General features: G+C 38.7%; 2 protein-coding genes and 1 pseudogene across 4 annotated transcripts in view; 2 read left to right on the top strand and 1 right to left on the bottom strand.

Moving 5' to 3' along the window:
* The window catches only part of KIF4A (kinesin family member 4A), a 130,771-nt gene extending 113,434 nt beyond the window's left edge, over window positions 1–17,337 (bottom strand). Inside the window, exons 1-7 of the mRNA XM_055438429.1 lie at window positions 17,250–17,337; window positions 16,644–16,787; window positions 16,419–16,533; window positions 10,397–10,587; window positions 9,179–9,271; window positions 5,336–5,502; window positions 5,011–5,105 (exon numbers count right to left, since the gene is read on the bottom strand). Coding sequence (XP_055294404.1) covers window positions 5,011–5,105; window positions 5,336–5,502; window positions 9,179–9,271; window positions 10,397–10,587; window positions 16,419–16,533; window positions 16,644–16,763 — 781 coding nt within the window. The 5' untranslated portion in view covers window positions 16,764–16,787; window positions 17,250–17,337. The remainder of the gene's footprint in view (window positions 1–5,010; window positions 5,106–5,335; window positions 5,503–9,178; window positions 9,272–10,396; window positions 10,588–16,418; window positions 16,534–16,643; window positions 16,788–17,249) is intronic.
* On the top strand, window positions 11,849–12,869 carry LOC148773328 (zinc finger protein Pegasus pseudogene; annotated as a pseudogene).
* Window positions 17,338–17,429: 92 nt separating the features above from the next.
* PDZD11 (PDZ domain containing 11) overlaps window positions 17,430–18,785 on the top strand; it is a 34,571-nt gene continuing 33,215 nt past the window's right edge. For 2 of the 3 annotated variants that reach the window (XM_088834214.1, XM_055438434.2), the window contains exons 1-3: window positions 17,430–17,516; window positions 18,091–18,190; window positions 18,605–18,688. In XM_088834214.1, the coding sequence (XP_088690340.1) occupies window positions 18,104–18,190; window positions 18,605–18,688 (171 nt within the window). In that variant the 5' untranslated portion in view covers window positions 17,430–17,516; window positions 18,091–18,103. Of the gene's footprint in view, window positions 17,586–18,090; window positions 18,191–18,604; window positions 18,689–18,785 lie in introns of all 3 variants that reach the window. The other variant, XM_088834215.1, reaches the window with a different exon arrangement.

Here is an 18,785-nt window from a genome sequence, read left to right as displayed (position 1 = left end):
GAAGATCCCCTGGAGGAGGCCACTCCAGTATTCTTGCTTAGAGAATCCCACGGACAGAGGAGCCTGGCGGGCTACAGTCCATAGCATCACAAAGAGTTGGACAGGACTGATGCAACTTAGCATGCACACTTGCACATATGACCAATCATTAGCTAACTACTAAAGTAACTAAGCATACATTTCTGTGACCACAAACCTCAGGGAATTACAGAATTAGTTCAGTAAAGTCACAAGAGGTATAAAAACAAAAAGTTAGATTTATTTAAGGAGTACAAGATGGTTCAGCACCCAAAAATCAATTAATGCAATATACCATGTTGACAAAAGAGAAAATAATGTGATCATGTCAATAGATGATGAAAAAAACATTTGACAAATTCATGATTAAAACACTCAACCAACTGGGTATAGAAAGGAATTTCCTCAACTTGCTAGGGGGATCTACGAAAAATCCACAGCTAACATCAGTCTTAACAGTAAAAGACTGAATGCTTTTCCCCTAAGATCAGGAACAGGACAACAATATCCACTTACACCACTTCTATTCAACACTGTATTGAAGGTTCTAGCCAGGAGAATTAGGTAAGAAAAGGAAATAAAGGTATCCAGACCAGAAAGAAGTAAAACTATCTCTGTTCACACATGACATGACTTTGTAAATAGAAATCCTAGAGACTCCATTAAAAAACTATTAGAAATAACCAGTTCAGCAAGCTTGCACACACAAGATCAATATAAAAGCTCAATAAATAATTTGAAAATGAAATTAAGTAAAAACAATTCCATTTACAAAAGCATTGCACTGAAAAGAACAAAATATTCAGGAATAAATTTAACAAAAGTAGTGTAAAACTTGTACTCTGAAAATTAAAAAAAAACGCACTATTGAAAGATATTAAACAAGACCTAAATAAATGGAAAGACATCTGATGTTTATGAACTGAAATACTTGAAAAAATTGAAAGACATAAATACTTCCTATATTGATCGACAGATTCAACACAAGCTCTGTAAAAATCCCAGCTGACTTCTTTGCAGAATATGACAAGCTGACTCTAACATTCATATGAAAATTCAAAGGACACAGAATAGCCTAAACAATCTTGAAAAAGAACAAAGGTAGAGCCCTCACACTTCTCAATTTCAAAGCTTATTACAAAGCTACAGTAATCAGGATAGTGTAGTAATGGCATAAGGATATATCTGTATATATAGATCAATGGAACAGAACTGAGATTCCAACTATTCCTTGACAAGGATGCCAAGACAATTCAATGGGTAAAGAATAGTCTTTTCAACAAATGATGCTGGGATAACTTTATATCATGCAAAAGATAAAAGTTTGGACTGCCACTTTATACCATATATAAAAGTTAACTCAAAGGTTTCCCTGGCTGCCTAGTGGTTAAGAATCTGCCTGCTAATGCAGGGGACACAGATTCAATCCCTGGTCTGGGAAGATCCTACATGCCACAGAGCAACTAAGCCCCTGTGCCACACTACTGACTCTGTACTCCTGAGAGCCACAACTACTGAGCCCATGAACTGCACCTACTGAAGCCGGCACGCCTAGAGCCTACACTCTGCAACAAGAGAAGCCACCAAAATGAGAAGCCTGTGCACCGCAACAAAGAGGATCCCCTGCTCGGTGCAACAAGAGAAAGCCCATGCACAGCAATGAAGACCCAGTGCAGCCAAAAATAAATAAATAATAAATCTTTTAAAAAATTTAACTCAAAATGAATCTCAGATCTATATTTAACATCTAAAACTATAAAACTCTTAGAAGAAAATAGAGACATAAATCTTTGTGACCTTGGATCAGGCAACTATTTTTTAGATATGACACCAAACACAAGCAATAAGAGGCAAAAACAAATGAATGGAATTTATCAAAAAATCTTAAATGTGTGCTTCAAAGGACACCTTCAAAAAACTGAAAAAGCAACCCAAAGAATGGAAGAAAACATTTGCAAAGCATGTAACTGATAATGGGCTGCTGCTAAGTCGCTTCAGTTGTGTCCGACTCTGTGCAACACCACAGATGGCAGCCCACCAGGCTCCCCCGTCCCTGGGATTCTCCAGGCAAGAACACTGGAGTTGGTTGCCATTTCCTTCTCCAATGCATGAAAGTGAAAAGTGAAAGTGATGTTGCTCAGTCGTGTCTGACTCTTTGCGACCCCATGGACTGTAGACTACCAGGCTCCTCCGTCCATGGGATTTTCCAGGCAAGAGTACTGGAGTGGGTTGCCATTTCCTTCTCCAGATAATGGTCTAGTATCTAGAATATATAAAGAACACACACAATTCAATAATAAAAAGGATAAATAACCAAATTTAAGAAATGGGCAAAGAATCTGAATGGACATTTTTCCAAAGAAGATACACAAATTGCTGAGAAGCTCATAAAGCATTATTAGCAATCAAGGAAATGCAAACCCAAAACACAGTAAGATACCACTTCATAGCCACTAGGATGGCTATAATTAAAGACATAATAAAACAACTAAGAATATGGAGAAATTACAATCCTTACACATTGCTGGTAAGAAAGTAGAATGGTACAGTTGCTATGAAAAACAGTCTGGCAGTTCTTCAAAAAGTTAAATATAGAATTATCATTTGAGCAATTCCACTTAGGTATATACCCAAGAGAAATGAAAACATTTATCCACAGGAAAACCTGTACACCAGTGCTCATAGCAGCATTATTCATAATAACCAAACGTGGAAACAACCCCAATGTCCATCAACAAATGAATGGATAAACAAAAACTTAATATATTCATGTGGTAGAATACTGTTTGGCAATAAAAGGAAGGAAGTACTGATACCTGCTGTAACAGGAATGAACCCAGCAAAGATGTTAATGAAAGAATCCAGTCACAAAAGCTCACATACTGTATGATTACATTTATATGAAATGTCCGGAATAGGCAAATCCATAAAGACAGAACGATTAGTCACTGCCTGGAGGTGGGGTGGGGGGAGGTAGACAATGGAAAAAAATGAGTGGCTACTAATGGGTGTGGGTTTCTTTTGAGGATGATGAAATATTCTAAAATTTATTGTAGTGATGGTTGTACAACCTTGTGAATATACTAAAAAAGTCACTGAATTATACACTTTAAAAAAGTGAGTTTTATGGCATATTCATCATATGTTAATATTTTGAAGAAATATAAACAGCTATCATATGACCCAGGTATAACACTCCTAGGTTACACCTAAAGAGAAATTAAAACATTTGTCCTCATAAAAAATTATACATAGATGTTCACAGAGCAATATTCAAAATAGTCAAATTGGATACAACTGACAAATGGACAAACAAAATGTTGTATATCTGTATAATGGAATATGATTCTGCAATAAAAGGGAATAAAGTAACGATACACACTGTAACATGGATGATCTTTGAAAACCTTATGTTAAGTGAAATAAGACAGTCACAAAAGACCAGAAATTATGTGATTCCATTTATATGGAATATAGGTTAGTGGTTGCCTAGGGCTAGAGAAAGGGATGTAGATGGGGAATGACTGCTAATGGGTATGAGTTTCTTTTGGGGGGTGATGAAAATGTTCTAAAATTAGATTGTGGTGATGGTTGCACAACTCTGAATATACAAAAGTCCGTTGAAATGTACAGTTCAAATGGGTGAATTCTATGGCATGTGAATTATATCTCAATAAAGCTGTTTTAAAAAACCCTCAGAACTGTACACCTACAAAAAGATAAAGGAGCCACAAGAACCTTTAAAAATATTCTGAAGAAGGATAAATCTCAAAAGTACAAACATAGTACAAAAGGGGCACTTTTAAATATATTCAGAACAAAAAGCTGAATGAGGAAGAAATAGGTCTCTACCCTGTGTCAGCAGTATAATAATGATAAACGACAAAGAGGTGAAATTCCTCAATTACTATTTCTGTTTCTGCCTTCTCAGTTCCCAAGAGGGAACTGAAGCCCAATATGAGTAAAGAAGTAGTAAGTGAGAACTCAACTACTTTAATAAGAGTTCAAATATCTTGGACCAGATGAATTATAGCTGAGGGAACTGTAAGTAATTTCAAACAAGAATGCTGAAGCTATGTCAATATTTGAGGAATCACAGAGAAGGATGTTCCAGAAGAGTGGGCAGATGTAATTTCAATTTTCAGGAAAAAAAGGTTAAGTTAATTCCATAAATTACTTAAGTAAGTTTGATATAAGTCTTCTAGATTATTACAGGGATGGAGTATTACAGGAATGGCTTGCAAGAAGCTAGAAATGGAAGAATAAGCACTAGAAGCCAGCTTGAATTCACTTAGAAAAAGTCAATTTAGACTAATCCTTATTTTTTGCACTGTTAGTAAGCTGGTAGCCATGAGAAATATGGTAGACATAGTATATCTGGATGTTAGCAAGGCATTTGACAAAATCTTTTATGACATAAAAGATAAATAAGTATAAATTGAGAAATGGGAGCTGGTTGTTAATTTTTGTTAGCTAGATTAATAATTGCTTGAAAGACCATTCCCAAAGCATGCAGATTACCAGGTCACTAGCATGCTGGATGAAGGTTTCTAATATTAATAGCATACACCATGGGGTTCTTCTAGCCTTAGGAGCATCATCATTTATATCTAACAACTTAAATGAAAATATGGAAACCATGCTGATGAGGTTTATAAGTGACAACATCTGGGGAAGGATAGTGAATAATTGGAATGACAGAATCAGTATACTGATTTTAATTATAAGTAGTTGGGGATAAACAAAAAACAAACACTAAAACTTGCCTGGGCCAGATGAAATCAAACCAAGGACCAGATCCAAATCTCATACCTAAATTAGGAAATTAGTGCAAGGGAAAGAAACAGTTTTTCACTATTTCTGAAATCAGCCTCAAACTTGAATTGTTGATACTATTAGAACGTGACCTGAAATATTCCAGTCAAGACACCAACAATAGCAATAAGAGTATTAGAGGTTTTTATCTATGACTGTGGCCTTAATTACTCTCACCCTCTTTTAGACGATCCCCTTCAGCCTTGGTTTTCTTCTGTCTTTCTGATCCAGCAAGGTCTACGAGATGCAGCTTGGAGCGAAAGCTGCTATTCCTATGAAAATAACAGGATGTAAGTGAGAATGGTACACAATTTTGAGGGTAGGTGAGTATCAAGGCTCATCTGCCTGCTCTCATTTTCTTTCAAGTCAGTCTAAATGGATCGATTCATTACTAGTGCTCAGAGTACTGATGTTTGATTATATGTCAAATCAAGAAGCAACCTATTATTCAACTTTAGTAGAACTAACATTAAAAATCTTAACTCTTTCAACTGTAACTTACTTGTCACTTTTCTTTCTTTGCTCTATGGAGATTGTGAAGATGGCATGAGATCGAGATGACTGGGAGTTCATAGCTGTGGAGGCCACAGTCCTACAGTTGTTGCCCTGCTCCAAACAGGAAACAGTATCCAGAGCAACGAAAACAGTCTTCTCAGTAAGTCCCACAATCTAATTCGGAGAAAGAAAAAACTCTTATAATTCAACTTCAAATACTTTATCATTTTAGGGTAGCAAAGGATAAGTGCCTTCCAGGGAGCCCCAAGTGAAGGTAAGCTTTGGCCCTAGGAACAGTAAGGGCAACACAAATAGCTGTAGTATTTCTCTTTGCTACTTTCTCTTCCATGTGGCCCTATGTTCTTTCCTATATCTCGGGCCCATTTTATACCTCATTTTCACTACGGAAAATAGCATGGTACAATTTCTACTGGATGAGGAAAACAGGGTCCTAGGTTTGGTACTGTATCTACTCAGGAGAATCTGTACAAGTTAAAATCTCTTGAAGCCTCTGGAGATTAAACTAGATGATAATGAAGTCCCTTCTAGCCCTAATATGCTACGATTTTAGTATGCCATAACTCCCAAATCAACATCTGTGGCCCTAATTTCCAGTCCTACATTTTAAAACCAAACTCATCTCCCTTCCACCAACAGTGATTCTTTCCGCTACTTCTTCATTTCTAGATCTCTATTCTCAAAACTTCAGATTTGCCTTTAATTCCTCCTCTTCCTCCATATTTCATCTATCACCAACTCCCCATAATTCTTCTTTTGAATCCATTGCTTCCTTTTCCTTTCCATATCTACCTGTCTAATCCAGACCCATATTACTTCACATGCCTGAAAAATAAGGCCGTTTCCCCAAATTGTCCTCCCTCATCCTAGTCTCTCCTTTTCAATCCATTCTTGTTTAGCCTTCTAAAAATCCTGCTTCCTAAAATGTCACCAAACTCCTAAGCCCCATGTGAAATAATGAGAGTACAAAGAGATTTTAAGATATTCTCCTAACCTCCCAGGAGCTAACTTAGAGATATACACATAAGATAAAAACTTGATAAAAATAGCCATAGTAAGTATTAAGCAGCTTATATACCATTCAGAGATAGAAACTAAGCTCTTTAATCTGGCTTCATAATCTGGTCTTAACATAGCTCCTATTAGTTCCTAAGACATATCCTCTAATCCAGACAGACTGACCTAGTCTTACTACCCCCATGAGTATATTTTTTGCTTTCCTGCTTCAAGCTATTCCTTACTACAAGAATGCCCTTAGTTCTTTACTTACTTCTTACCATCCATGCCATCTGAACAGTACTTGCAAACTTTTCCTTCAGTTCAGTTCAGTCGCTCAGTTATGTCCGACTCTTTGCGGCCCCATGAATCACAGCACGCCAGGCCTCCCTGTCCATCACCAACTCCCGGAGTTCACTCAAACTCATGTCCATCGAGTTGGTGATGCCATCCAGCCATCTCATTCTCTGTTGTCCCCTTCTCCTCCCACCCCCAATCATTCCTAGCATCAGACTCTTTTCCAGTGAGTCAACTCATCGCATGAGGTGGCCAAAGTATTGGAGTTTCAGCTTTAGCATCAGTCCTTCCAATGAACACCCAGGATTGATCTCCTTTAGAATGGACTGGCTGGACCTCCTTGCAGTCCAAGGGACTCTCAAGAGTCTTCTCCAGCACCACAGTTCAAAAGCATCAATTCTTTGGTGATCAGCTTTCTTCACAGCCCAACTCTCACATCCATACATGACCACGGGAAAAACCATAGCCTTGACTAGATGGACCTTTGTTGGCAAAGTAATGTCCAGAAAAACATCTATTTCTGCTTCATTGACTATGCCAAAGCCTTTAACTGTGTGGATCACAATAAACTGTGGAACATTCTGAAAGAGATGGGAATACCAGACCATCTGACCTGCCTCTTGAGAAACCTGTATGCAGGTCAGGAAGCAACAGTTAGAACTGGACATGGAACAACAGACTGATTCCAAATAGGAAAAGGAGTACATCAAGGTTGTATATTGTCACCCTGCTTATTTAACTTATATGCAGAGTACATCATGAGGAATGCTGGGCTGGAAGAAGCACAAGCTGGAATCAAGATTGCTGGGAGAAATATCAATAACCTCAGATATGCAGATGACACCACCCTTATGGCAGAAAGTGAAGAGGAACTCAAAAGCCTCTTGATGAAAGTGAAAGAGGAGAGTGAAAAGGTTGGCTTGAAGCTCAACATTCAGAAAACAAAGATCATGGCATCTGGTCCCATCACTTCATGGGAAATAGATGGGGAAATAGTGTCAGACTTTATTTTTTTGGGCTCCAAAATCACTGCAGATGCTGATTGCAGCCATTACTAAAAGACGCTTACTCCTTGGAAGGAAAGTTATGACCAACCTAGTTAGCATATTAAAAAGCAGAGACATTACTTTGCCAACCAAGGTCCGTCTAGTCAAGGCTATGGTTTTTCCCGTGGTCATGTATGGATGTGAGAGTTGGACTGTGAAGAAACTTTTCCTTACCCACCACAATTTGAATCAGAAATTCACACTTCTCTGTATTGCAAATTTCCTCTCAAATAGTGTTTGGGATTTAATTCCTGCTCTAGTATATTTTAGGCACACAGAAGATCTTAGCTGGTCAAGAGCTGGCTAAATACCAACATTCTTTCTGGTGATAGCATGCATTTTACCCAGGTTTCTTATCCTCACCATGCAAATTGTCTTCCTGTATTCCATGCTTTCAAAATAGGTCTGATCCTTCAAGCTTTGCCTTAGTGACTGGCTAATGACTTAACGGCTCAGAAGGAAAAAAATTTCAGAAGCACAGGCACCTGCCTCTCAGGCACCTGCAGCCTAAATTTCAACTTTCAGTGCAGAGAGAAGAAGGAGAGGGAGATGGATAAGGTGTTATTTTACCAAGTTGTCCTAAGTCTGCACTACTGTATTCTTATCTACTCCCCTCCTCAAACTCTCCCACTCTTGAATACTCAAGCTGCTGCTAGAAGTGAACTCTGCCTGTTTTCAACACTGGCTTCTGGATTTGGCCCACTCCCAGATACAAAACTCCCAACCTTGCCTCAAACTTTGTTCAGCTACAGGTCCTCAGCCTACTATATTATGCGACAGAAGCCTCTCAAATAAGTGATACTGTCTTCCTATGGTAAACTCAAAATCTTTGTATCATCTTACTTTCTAAATATACTTACAAAGATCTAGCACAATGTCTCTTACAGGGCTAACAGAATTTTCTATGACCATGTTCCATATCTGCTATCTAATACAGTAGCCACTAGTCACACGAGCACTTGATATGTGGCTGGTGTGACTGACAGACTGAATTTCAAACTATATTCAATTGCGGTTCATTTAAGTTTAAATAGCCATTTGTGGCTGGTGACTACCATACTGGACAGCCCAGCCTCAGAACTCTGTAAATAGCCAATAAATATTTAATTGATATTAGCAGCAGCAGCATTCCTTCAAGAGATAATATGGAGAAGGAAATGGCAACCCACTCCAGTATTCTTGCCTGGAGAATCCCAGGGACAGAGGAGCCTGGTGGGCTGCCATCTATGGGGTTGCACAGAGTTGGACACGACTGAAGTGACTTAGCAGCAGTAGCAGCAAGAGGTAATAAGAAGGTGGTAAAACTTCCTTCCTCACAAGAGTTCCCACCTAGGAATTCTAGATTAACACAGGGAATTAGGACCTAATTCATACAGAACCTAAAAGACTGAGGTGCTAATGGTCATTTAAAACCACAGTGGCAAATAAAGGGGGTGTGAACAGTTAGAAGTGGCCAACATTTTAAAATAACATCAAATGAGAGACAAACACACCTTTATGCCTTCCTTAGGATCCTCCCGTATATTTATTTGAGAGGCTTTCTCACGAGATGGGCATAGGAGATCCAAGATTTCTTCATTGTAAATCTGGCATTATTGAAAACAAAGTGGTAAAAACAAGATGTCAACAGTGGTGATCAAGGAGTTGCGGGACCATAGGTGATTCCTAAAATTCTTTGACTTTCTGTATTAAAAAAAAATTTTTTTGCAACAAACATATTTTTTATAATTAAGAAAAGGATTTAAACCCTAAATGTAATCATTGATACTTATAAGAATAAATTCATATTTATTACTTGTAACAAAATTAAAACTATCTTGAGAGTGAGCTTCTTAGGAATAATAGACACAATGAAAAGTTACACGGGTATCTAAATTCAGTACTTTGATGGTCATAACAACATCACCTTCACCGAATTTGTTAAAATATAAGTAATAGGTCCTTATTGGAGGGTGAATGGCAACGAATATTTCAACAACAACCAGTACTGTTTCATAGTAAGCACCATGTTTGTTTGTTAAACTATATACATTTAATTACTGCTCCTTAAAGATAAGACATCTTATCACTGCTATGGAATCAACCAGGTAGGTTATCAGAAGTTGTAAGTTCTCTAGGTATGTGTTTCTGGTATCATGAGGGCTAGATGTAATTGATCAGTCTATTTGCATACTGCTATATATACTAAAATGAAAATATCCACAAAGGCAGGGACTTTTATGTTTTATTCACTGATATATCCCAAATATCTAGAACAGGGTCTGTAAAACAGTAGGTACTCAATAAATATCTGTTGAATAAACACTCTATCATTACTTACACAGCTCAATACTTCACCCAATTTTTATAAACATTTTCATGGAGTAGCAGCATGATCACTCAAGCCTCAAAACAGTAAAGGGATATCAAATATTTTTCTAAAGACTACAGGGAATCAATAATAGAGGCCAAACTCAAAGTATTCCTATCTTCTTTTTATATGGGAATGCCAACTTCTCTAACAATCAGATTAAACAGACTATTCTGACAAGGAAAGAACTGGGTGAGAGCCAGATCCAACTGAGCCAGTAAGTTTTCTCTATCAATTTATTAAAATGCAATTTACTAAAAGTTCAATTTATTAATTTGAGTCATACCAGGAAAAATTCAATTTGCATTTATTTTTCCACCCAAAGATAAACTTGAATTCAGAATAAAGATAAATCATTTACCTCCAAGTATGATACTTTCAGAGTAAATTCAAAGTCACTCTTTTTATCAATTTCTTTGAAGAGCAGTTGTATTACCCTAGGAATGACCCCAACTGTTGGTTCATTTTCTTGCTCTGCAGTATATGCACCTCCCATCGAATAGGTTTTTCCAGAACCAGTCTGCCCATAGGCCAGGACGGTTGCATTGTATCCTGGCAAAACAGAAGTCACATGTGTAGTGATGGCTCAAATATTTTCATCCAATCAATTCCCTCCATTTCTTTCAGTAATTACTTGTAGCAGAACTAAGACTGCTCTCTGAACACAAGGGTCTCTTGGGAATGTCAGACACAAAGAAAAATTATACGGGTGCCATGACTTTGCACTACTTCAAATAAGCAAAGAAAAATATCTAACCCACATGTGTGCTTCTCTTGCTAGCTCTTAAAAGCTAGGAAGTAAAACACTTAAAAAGATATGACTGAGATAATAATAGTGACCAAGTCACTGTCTAAAAGCCATTCAGGGTTTTAGAATTCTGCTTTCTACCTGAGCAATTCTAAATTATCGGAATTAAATGGAAGTCTTAGAAAATGCATAGATAGAAGGGATTCCAATATGTATATCTTTGATTAACAAAGTCTTCATTTGAACCCTATTATCAGGTTCCTCATAGAAATGTCATCATTTAAGTATGATTCAATGTGATGTATGTCCTTTGTTGTTGTTTTTTTTTTTTTTCCTTTTTGAAAGAACTTATTCATCTAAATGAAGACCTTGATGTTCTGGAAGATCTTAAGATGTTACATTGAGATTTTCACTGTAATAGATTGCTAATATCAACTGGCATGACTCTGGGGCAAGAGAATAACATTTCATAATCATCTGCAATATCACAGATATGTATACATACTAATAACTAGGGAAATCAAGTTTCAGCTCTTTTTACAAAAAACTCAGGGTGCTGTTGAGCTGACTGAAAAATACTGGCTTTATCTTTGCAGCTGAGAGCAATATTAACCAAACACATATACATTGAAATCACTTTCAACTTTATATTGCCTCTAAAGACTATAATTCCCATAGTTTCCCAAGTTAAGAACATGAAAGTAAGGAAACTGGAGACACACAAACAGGGCGGCGGCAGTGATGAAGACACTGATGATGACAGCAGCAGCGGTGAACAAGGTGGTGGGGGTTACTCAGTGTGGCTGTCAGGCGAACTCTGTATGGCTTTTCAGTTTCCTTGAAATTCCCTCCATGGCCTTCTGGAGTCCCTTGGTGTGTCTCCAGAGTAAATTTAAATTACTCTACATTTCATCAGTGTTGGAGTGGCAAGAAAAGGGGGGAATTGATTTGGGGTGAAAAGGTATAACGAACTGTAAACTCCATACAAATATCTCAAAAACAAAGATGAGTGAAAAGAAACCAGCAGACTCATTGTGTCAACATGATTTCTGGATCAGTTAGTGGGGACAAAGAAGCAGAGGCTCTTCAGGGAGCTGGAACAGATGGTGATCAAAATGGACTCAATCACCCATCTGTTGAAGTTTCCTTGGATGAAAACTCAGGAATGTTAATAGATGGGTTTGAAAGGACCTTTGACGGAAAGCTCAAGTGTCGATACTGCACTTATGCCAGCAAAGGCACCGCCTGGCTCACTGAACACATTTAAATCCACAGGCTCACTGAACACATTTAAATCCACAGGTGAGAAACTTCACTGATGTCACTTATGCTCATTTGCATCTGCCTATGATCGTCATCTGGAAGCCCATATGTGTTCCCATATAGGAGAAAAACCATACAAATGTGGATTGTGTTCCTTTTGCTGCAGTGATTGAAGCATCTTGTCCCATCATCAAAAGCACAAATCTAAAATGGTACTAGGTTAAAGGTACTAGGTCTTCCTTAAGCAGCAAGAGAATGTGCGGGAGTTTATAGAAGAAAATTAGCAATCTGAGCTATAGCAGAAGAGCACTAATCAACTTAAACCCACCTTCCACAGTGGTTCAGAAGTCAGACTACCTTAATGATTTTACCCATGAAATCCCAAATATTCAGACTGACTTCTATGAAAGTATGGCAAAAACCACACCAACAGGGGGCCTGCCAAGAGACCCCCAAGAACTCATGGTTGACAACCCATTAAACCAGCTCTCAACTCTAGCAGGACAGTTTTCCAGTTTGCCACTTGAAAACCAAAACTTTGCACCCCCTGATGTTGTTCCCTGCACCAACAAGAAGCCTTTCACTGATGCAGCAGCCTTCTACCCAGGCAGTAGTTTCTGTCGTGTCAGCAAGTATCCCTTAGAGTTCCTCTCCCACCAGCCCTGAACCTCGGCCATCACACAGTCAGAGGAACTACAGCCCAGTGGGAGCTCCAAGCAGTGAACCAAGTGTCCACACGAGTAGTCCGAGCATGGGAAACAGCCAGCTGAGCACTCCAGCTCTCACCCTGCTATATAAATCTAGAGTAAATAAATTTGAATAGGAGGCTGTCATTTTTATACTGTGTAATAACTAGCTTACTCTGAGGACAGCTTGGTCAAACAATAAAATGTATTGTTATTAACTCTTGCTTTCTGTGTACTTTGCAAAATTTTTTTAATTTGATTCAAATCTTGAAAGTGTTACTAACTGGCTTCTTAAAGCAAACATTTTAACTATTAAGTATTAACTAAAAAGCACTTTTAGACTTACAGTAAGTGAAAGGGAAATATTGGTGCTAGTGTCCACAAAAACCCCAAAGTGCCAAGTTAATGTATCTTCTGCCCTCTCTTCCAAATGCTACAAAGCCATTAGAATAAGTTCTTGTGGCTTAATATCTAATCTAAACTAATCTCCACTGCACTGTTGAAAGAGCAGCATCAAGGAGTTTCTCCACATAACTCTCCTTGTCAATCTGAGGCTTGTGAATCTAAAGTCTGCAGTCTGTTCTGCTGTTGCTTTTAGCACTTACAGCTCAGATTAGTTTTAGAACAGTCACTTCCAAATGTGTAACTTGGCCCTTGTATGTATATATTGTCAGAAACAGGATGCTGTCATTTTGACACTTTTGTGGCTTTTTTCTACTTATTCTTCATATAAAAGCAGTACCACAAAATAGAAAATGAAAGCTTTCATTAAACAAAAGGGAGGACCTCTCATGCTAAAATCAGTTTATTAACTGTATATTCTGCGCCAAATAGCGACCAACACATTTTTTTTGCCTACAACTAAAGATGTTTTGAAAGAGCAATTTAGTTCAGACATTTTTTTCAGAACGATAGAATATATAATTTCAAAATTCCTATACAGTTGTATTCCAAAGATATCAATGCTTGAAAGCTAGTTAATTCTAAACACACTAACATTTTTGAAGCAAAGCTACATTAGAAACTTTTTTGGTATTGTATTTTTTAAAATATTTAAGGTTTTATTTAAATTTTTTGTGAGTTAAATTCTGTATTGGAAAGATGTTGGTATCTTCCATTAAGTATTGAATGTTTCTCCCATCTTATTTTTAATCAAATGTTTTATAGAAATGAGTTGAGAAAAGCTTAACATGGACTATTTATAATACTTCACTGTTAACAGGCAATGTTCTGAAAGAAATTTATTTTTGTTCAGTGAACATAACTAGGTTTTAAAGCTGGTAGATAATTTATCTCCACTAATTTTTTAAAAAGAAACTGTAAAGGGGTTAACAGGGAATAATTTTATTTCAGATTTTTATTAATATAGTAAGTAGCTACAACTTCTTGAAACTCAAGTAAAGTATATACTTTTACTTTGAAAAAATTTCACTAGCTATTTTCCAGTGCCATTTCATTTTAGAAATAGGTGTTCGCCATTCAACTGCAGAACTGTCTGACAAAGGGAATATTTACTAAAAAAAAAAAGTCCAGAGATAAACTTCATTTAAGTCCTACAAAAATATTTATCAAATGGATGTACTATTTTTTTTTAATTCCCTACTAAGGACTTTTCATTAAGTAGTCTTAGGGGATATATGATTTCTAGAACTTAGTTTTGTTAATATGTACTCTGATGTAAAGAACGTATTTTGTATGTAAAACATAAAACTTGAGTATGGTTGCAAAACACACTACATTGTTTAGGGATTCCAGAAATCAGTTTAATGCTGGAATAACTATTTAGTATGTAATAGTTTTACAATTATGTAATTCATATTGTGAATGAAGCCTTGCTTTTATAATATATGAACAAAAAAAAATCACATTTTCAAAAAAAAGAAACAGAATATAAAAGTAGAACTTTAACATTCTTATGAAGTTGTGAAGGTACATTCCGTGAAAGATAACAGAATAATACAGGGTCTGGAAGCCATATTTTTCTTTAGGAATGGCTAAATGAAAGGAGGGATGGTTAATTAGAAGAAAATTAGAATAAAATAATGGTCCTCCAAATATATAGATAGGAAAAAGCTTAACTTAATAGTGGAGACATCTGGCAGATATCACCTTAATCAAATGATCATAAAGAACATCAGTAGTAATGGAACAAATCAAAATTGTGTGCTGTCCCGTAGGATTCAATGAGAAGAATACAGAACCACTTCTGCGATATTCCTGCTAAAGATATACAATCTGAATCTAATCATAAACAAACATCATTTACAAACTTGGCCTGTGATTTTCAAAACTGTCATAATCATGAAAATCAAAAGACCAAATGAGTTTTATAATAAAGAAGATTACAGAGGCAGTACAACTAAATACAACATATGACTTTGAACTAGATCCTTTTGCTACATAGAACATTATTGGGACAACTGGTAAAACTTGAATGAGGTCTGAGTACGAGATGGTAGTGATGGAACAATGCTAATTTCATGATTTTGATGGTCGTATTGTAGTTGCATAGGAGAAAGCTCCTGTTTGTAGCAAATATACACTAAAGTATTCATGGGACCATCAGGTCAAAAACTCATATCAAAGGGTTCAGAAAAAAAAGTATATTATGCTGTTCCTGCAACATTTGTTTGAAATTAAGTTTGAAATTACTGCTTTACTATTTTAAAAATCTGAAACAAATTGTTCGATGTGTCTTAAGCCATGACGTCATTTTAAAAAGTGAAAAAAAAATGTGAGTAGCTGTTGCCTGGAAGAAGGCTTCTGTTTGTCTAGAGGGATGAACTAATGTCACTGAGTAGAAATTACTGGGAAGCAAATTTCATCTCAATATAATCTAACACAATTAGAGTAGTCCAAAAACCAATCTGTGATATTTCTGTCAAAGAAAAAAATTTTAACCAGATGCTGGAAGTTCACTTAAGAGATATTGCTAGAAAGTATTTTTCTTTGGATGGAAAGAAAAACAGACTAGATGATGTATAAATATCCCTCTCAACTTTAAAGGACTAGTATGCCATGGTTCTACTTTGAAGGACTAGTATGCCATGGTTTTAAATCCTTTGAATCTTGAATAACCACTGTACTAGACTAACAATTTAGACACCCCTCTGGCACTGCTCCCTTCTTCAGAACTTTGCCATAGTCTTAAATAACACTAAAGCCCTGGCTTCTCATCTGTAATCAAGATTATTAACTGGCCAGGGTATTCAGGGGCTTTAGGAAATCTCAAAGGTTTCAACATTTAAAATACTTTCGTCTAAAAAAATGAAGCAAAAAGTTTAATATTTCTTACGTGTTTAACAGTGTATATGTAGTTATCTACTTTCACTCCTACCCCTGGACTTTGAACTCTTTCAGGGCCCCGAAGCTGTATTATTTACCTCTGAATCCCTCAAGAGGCTTTGCAGTGCCTGGGCCTCACCTAGTGCCTCGTCAGCACCCGTCAGAGAACGTAAAATCTAACGAGGTTTCAGAGCAAACAAAAACATATACAAGTCAAAGACGAGCAGAACCATAGAAAGCAAATATAGCATAAAGGTACTTTCATTGGGTTAGTTCTTAGGTTGTGGGCTTTTTGAAGGCAGGACTCATGTTTCATCCATTCCTATACTGGCAGCACCCAATCACAGCGCCTGACACATAGTATATGTTCAAGAACCGTTTGAAGAATCAACCCGTCTCACCTTTAAATACGCCTTTTATGAGTGGTGCTACTGCTGTATTGAAGACTTCCTCCTGTTCAGTAGAGGGGTCAAACACAAAATCGTAGGTAAAGGATTTGTCAGTGCCAACCACCACCTAGAAAAGGCAAGGGACAAGGAGTAAGGAAAAAAGAAAGGCTCGACCATGCCCCTCACTGCCATTTGGCACCAGCTGTTTAGAGGGAGGCCCAGGACTCTGCTACGCACCTGAGGTTCCCCGGGTACGAAGGAAAGGCACATTTGGCAGCCCTCATTAATCTCTTTGGGGACCAAAGGGCGACATCGCAGTGCCACTCTTACAGGAATGCCCTTCACCTCTTCCTTCATGATCCTACTTCCGCACCGTCTCTGCTGAGGGTTAAAAAAAAGAAAAAGATGCTCTTTGATAAACCTTGGTAGGTCTGCAGGAGTGGGAGAGCGTCCTCCTTCAGTTCTGGCCCTCCTCGGAGGGTGTGGTGGGCTAGGGAAGTCAGCGGTAGCCTACGGCGGCAGCCTCTCCCTCCCAGCGGGATCGCTGCCTCGGGAAAGTCAGTCTCTCAGTCTTGGCCACGACAGGACTGCCCATCACCCTGACCCTCTGAAAACAGTCGAGTGGCCTCTGAAATGGAAAGCAAAGGCCCAGCGGAGACGACGACAAAGAACCAAAGTACCAGGGTACCGGGAAGGGCAGATCCTGAACTAAGTTCAGTTCAGTCGCTCAGTCGTGTCCGACTCTTTGCGACCCCACGAATCACAGCACGCCAGGCCTCGCTGTCCATCACCAACTCCTGAACTAAGGTGCCCCCTTAACTCACCAAACTAAACGACCCTTACCAGCTCTCCCGCCGCCCTGTCCCAACTAGAGCTTTAACCGCCAAGTTTCAAATCACTCCGGGAGGCGCCAGCCAATCGGAGCGCAGACAGCCTGAGGGCGGAGCACTCACGCGGCGCGCGCAGGAAGACGCATGGGTGGGGGGGGGGAACTTGCGCGTCGCGCCCTAACCCCGCCTCTTTCCGACTCAGCCTAACATCCGCTTCCGGTTCCCAGGCTGACTTGGCGGTGAGCTGAGACTCGGCGCCTGAGGCCTGCGGGTTGGCGAGGTAGTAAGACAACTTTTACAGTGCTGTGGGCACAGGACTCAGGCACGAAGCGGGAAAGAGATCTGGAAGGTGACTGGTAGTGAAGGAAAGGCCAATCTGCAGACCTCCACCATTACTGATCACATTAGGGAATGTGGGGCGGTGCCTTGCCCCGAGTTTCTATGGATAGTTGGAATCAGCATTCCGTTGATTTTCGAAAGTAGTTTTAGATTCGATCCTGATTTCCTCCTCTCTAGAATGAGGATGGTAACATATGTTTCACAAGATTGTTGTGAGAAAGCAGATCATTTCTATAGTGTATCTAACAGGTTGTTCAGTTCAGTTCAGTCGCTCAGTCGTGTCCGACTCTCCGCGAGGGACTGATGCTAAAGCTGAAACAGGTTGTTAGCATCCAGATATTCAGCCAAGTTGATAGTTTTCTTCCTTCTCTCCCAAAATCTATCACCTACCTGGAAGTGGGCTGGACGTATAGACTGACAGTCTTGGAATGGGTTGGGATTGTTTTCTAAAACTTGCTGGGCTGTTTTCCCTTTTAAGCCATTTTCATGAGCTTTGATTCACGCTTCCATTCCAGGTCCTTGCTGGAGATGGACAGCCGGATTCCTTACGATGACTACCCGGTGGTTTTCCTGCCTGCCTATGAGAATCCCCCAGCATGGATTCCTCCTCATGAGGTGGGAACCATCTGTACAAGGAATTTTTTTCCCATAGGCACAGGATGATATATGAAAGGTAGGATGGCAGTTAGAAAGCTCAGTGGAGAGTGAATCTTAGCTAGAAGTTGGATTCTGAGCTACTGGGCCCATTGGGAGCTTCTTGTGGAATCTTCCTACCAGAGTCCATTACACCAGAGAATTCTGGAAATTCAAAGCCCTAATTTCCATTCTGTTGAGGTAAAGAAGTGAGGGGATCCTGGGCCACTAGCATTTCCCCACTGCTATCTATCTACCTGCTTGGACAGTGTTATCTGTTTTACTTGAACTAAGTCCATGACTTCACCTTCTCCTGGCTTCAGGGTGATGCATTTGTGTTCTGGATGAAAGTAGTAAGCCTGATAATAAGATTTCTGGGGTTGCTGTGTCTTGCAGAGGGTATACCATCCAGACTACAACAATGAGTTGACGCAGTTTCTGCCCCGCATCGTTACACTGAAGAAGCCCCCCGGAGCTCAGGTGAGCTTAGGGAACAATTGCCTCTTATTCCAGGCTAGGTTTGGCCATACCAGGCCCAGAAGTTGGCCATGGTTGGTGGGGGGATGAATTGGGAAGC

The sequence above is a fragment of the Moschus berezovskii genome, chromosome X, assembly GCF_049115385.1.
Source record: "Moschus berezovskii isolate FMDL1 chromosome X, NW_MosBer_1.0, whole genome shotgun sequence".
Classification (NCBI taxonomy): Eukaryota; Metazoa; Chordata; class Mammalia; order Artiodactyla; family Moschidae; genus Moschus; species Moschus berezovskii.
This window is presented reverse-complemented; position numbering and strand designations above follow the sequence as displayed.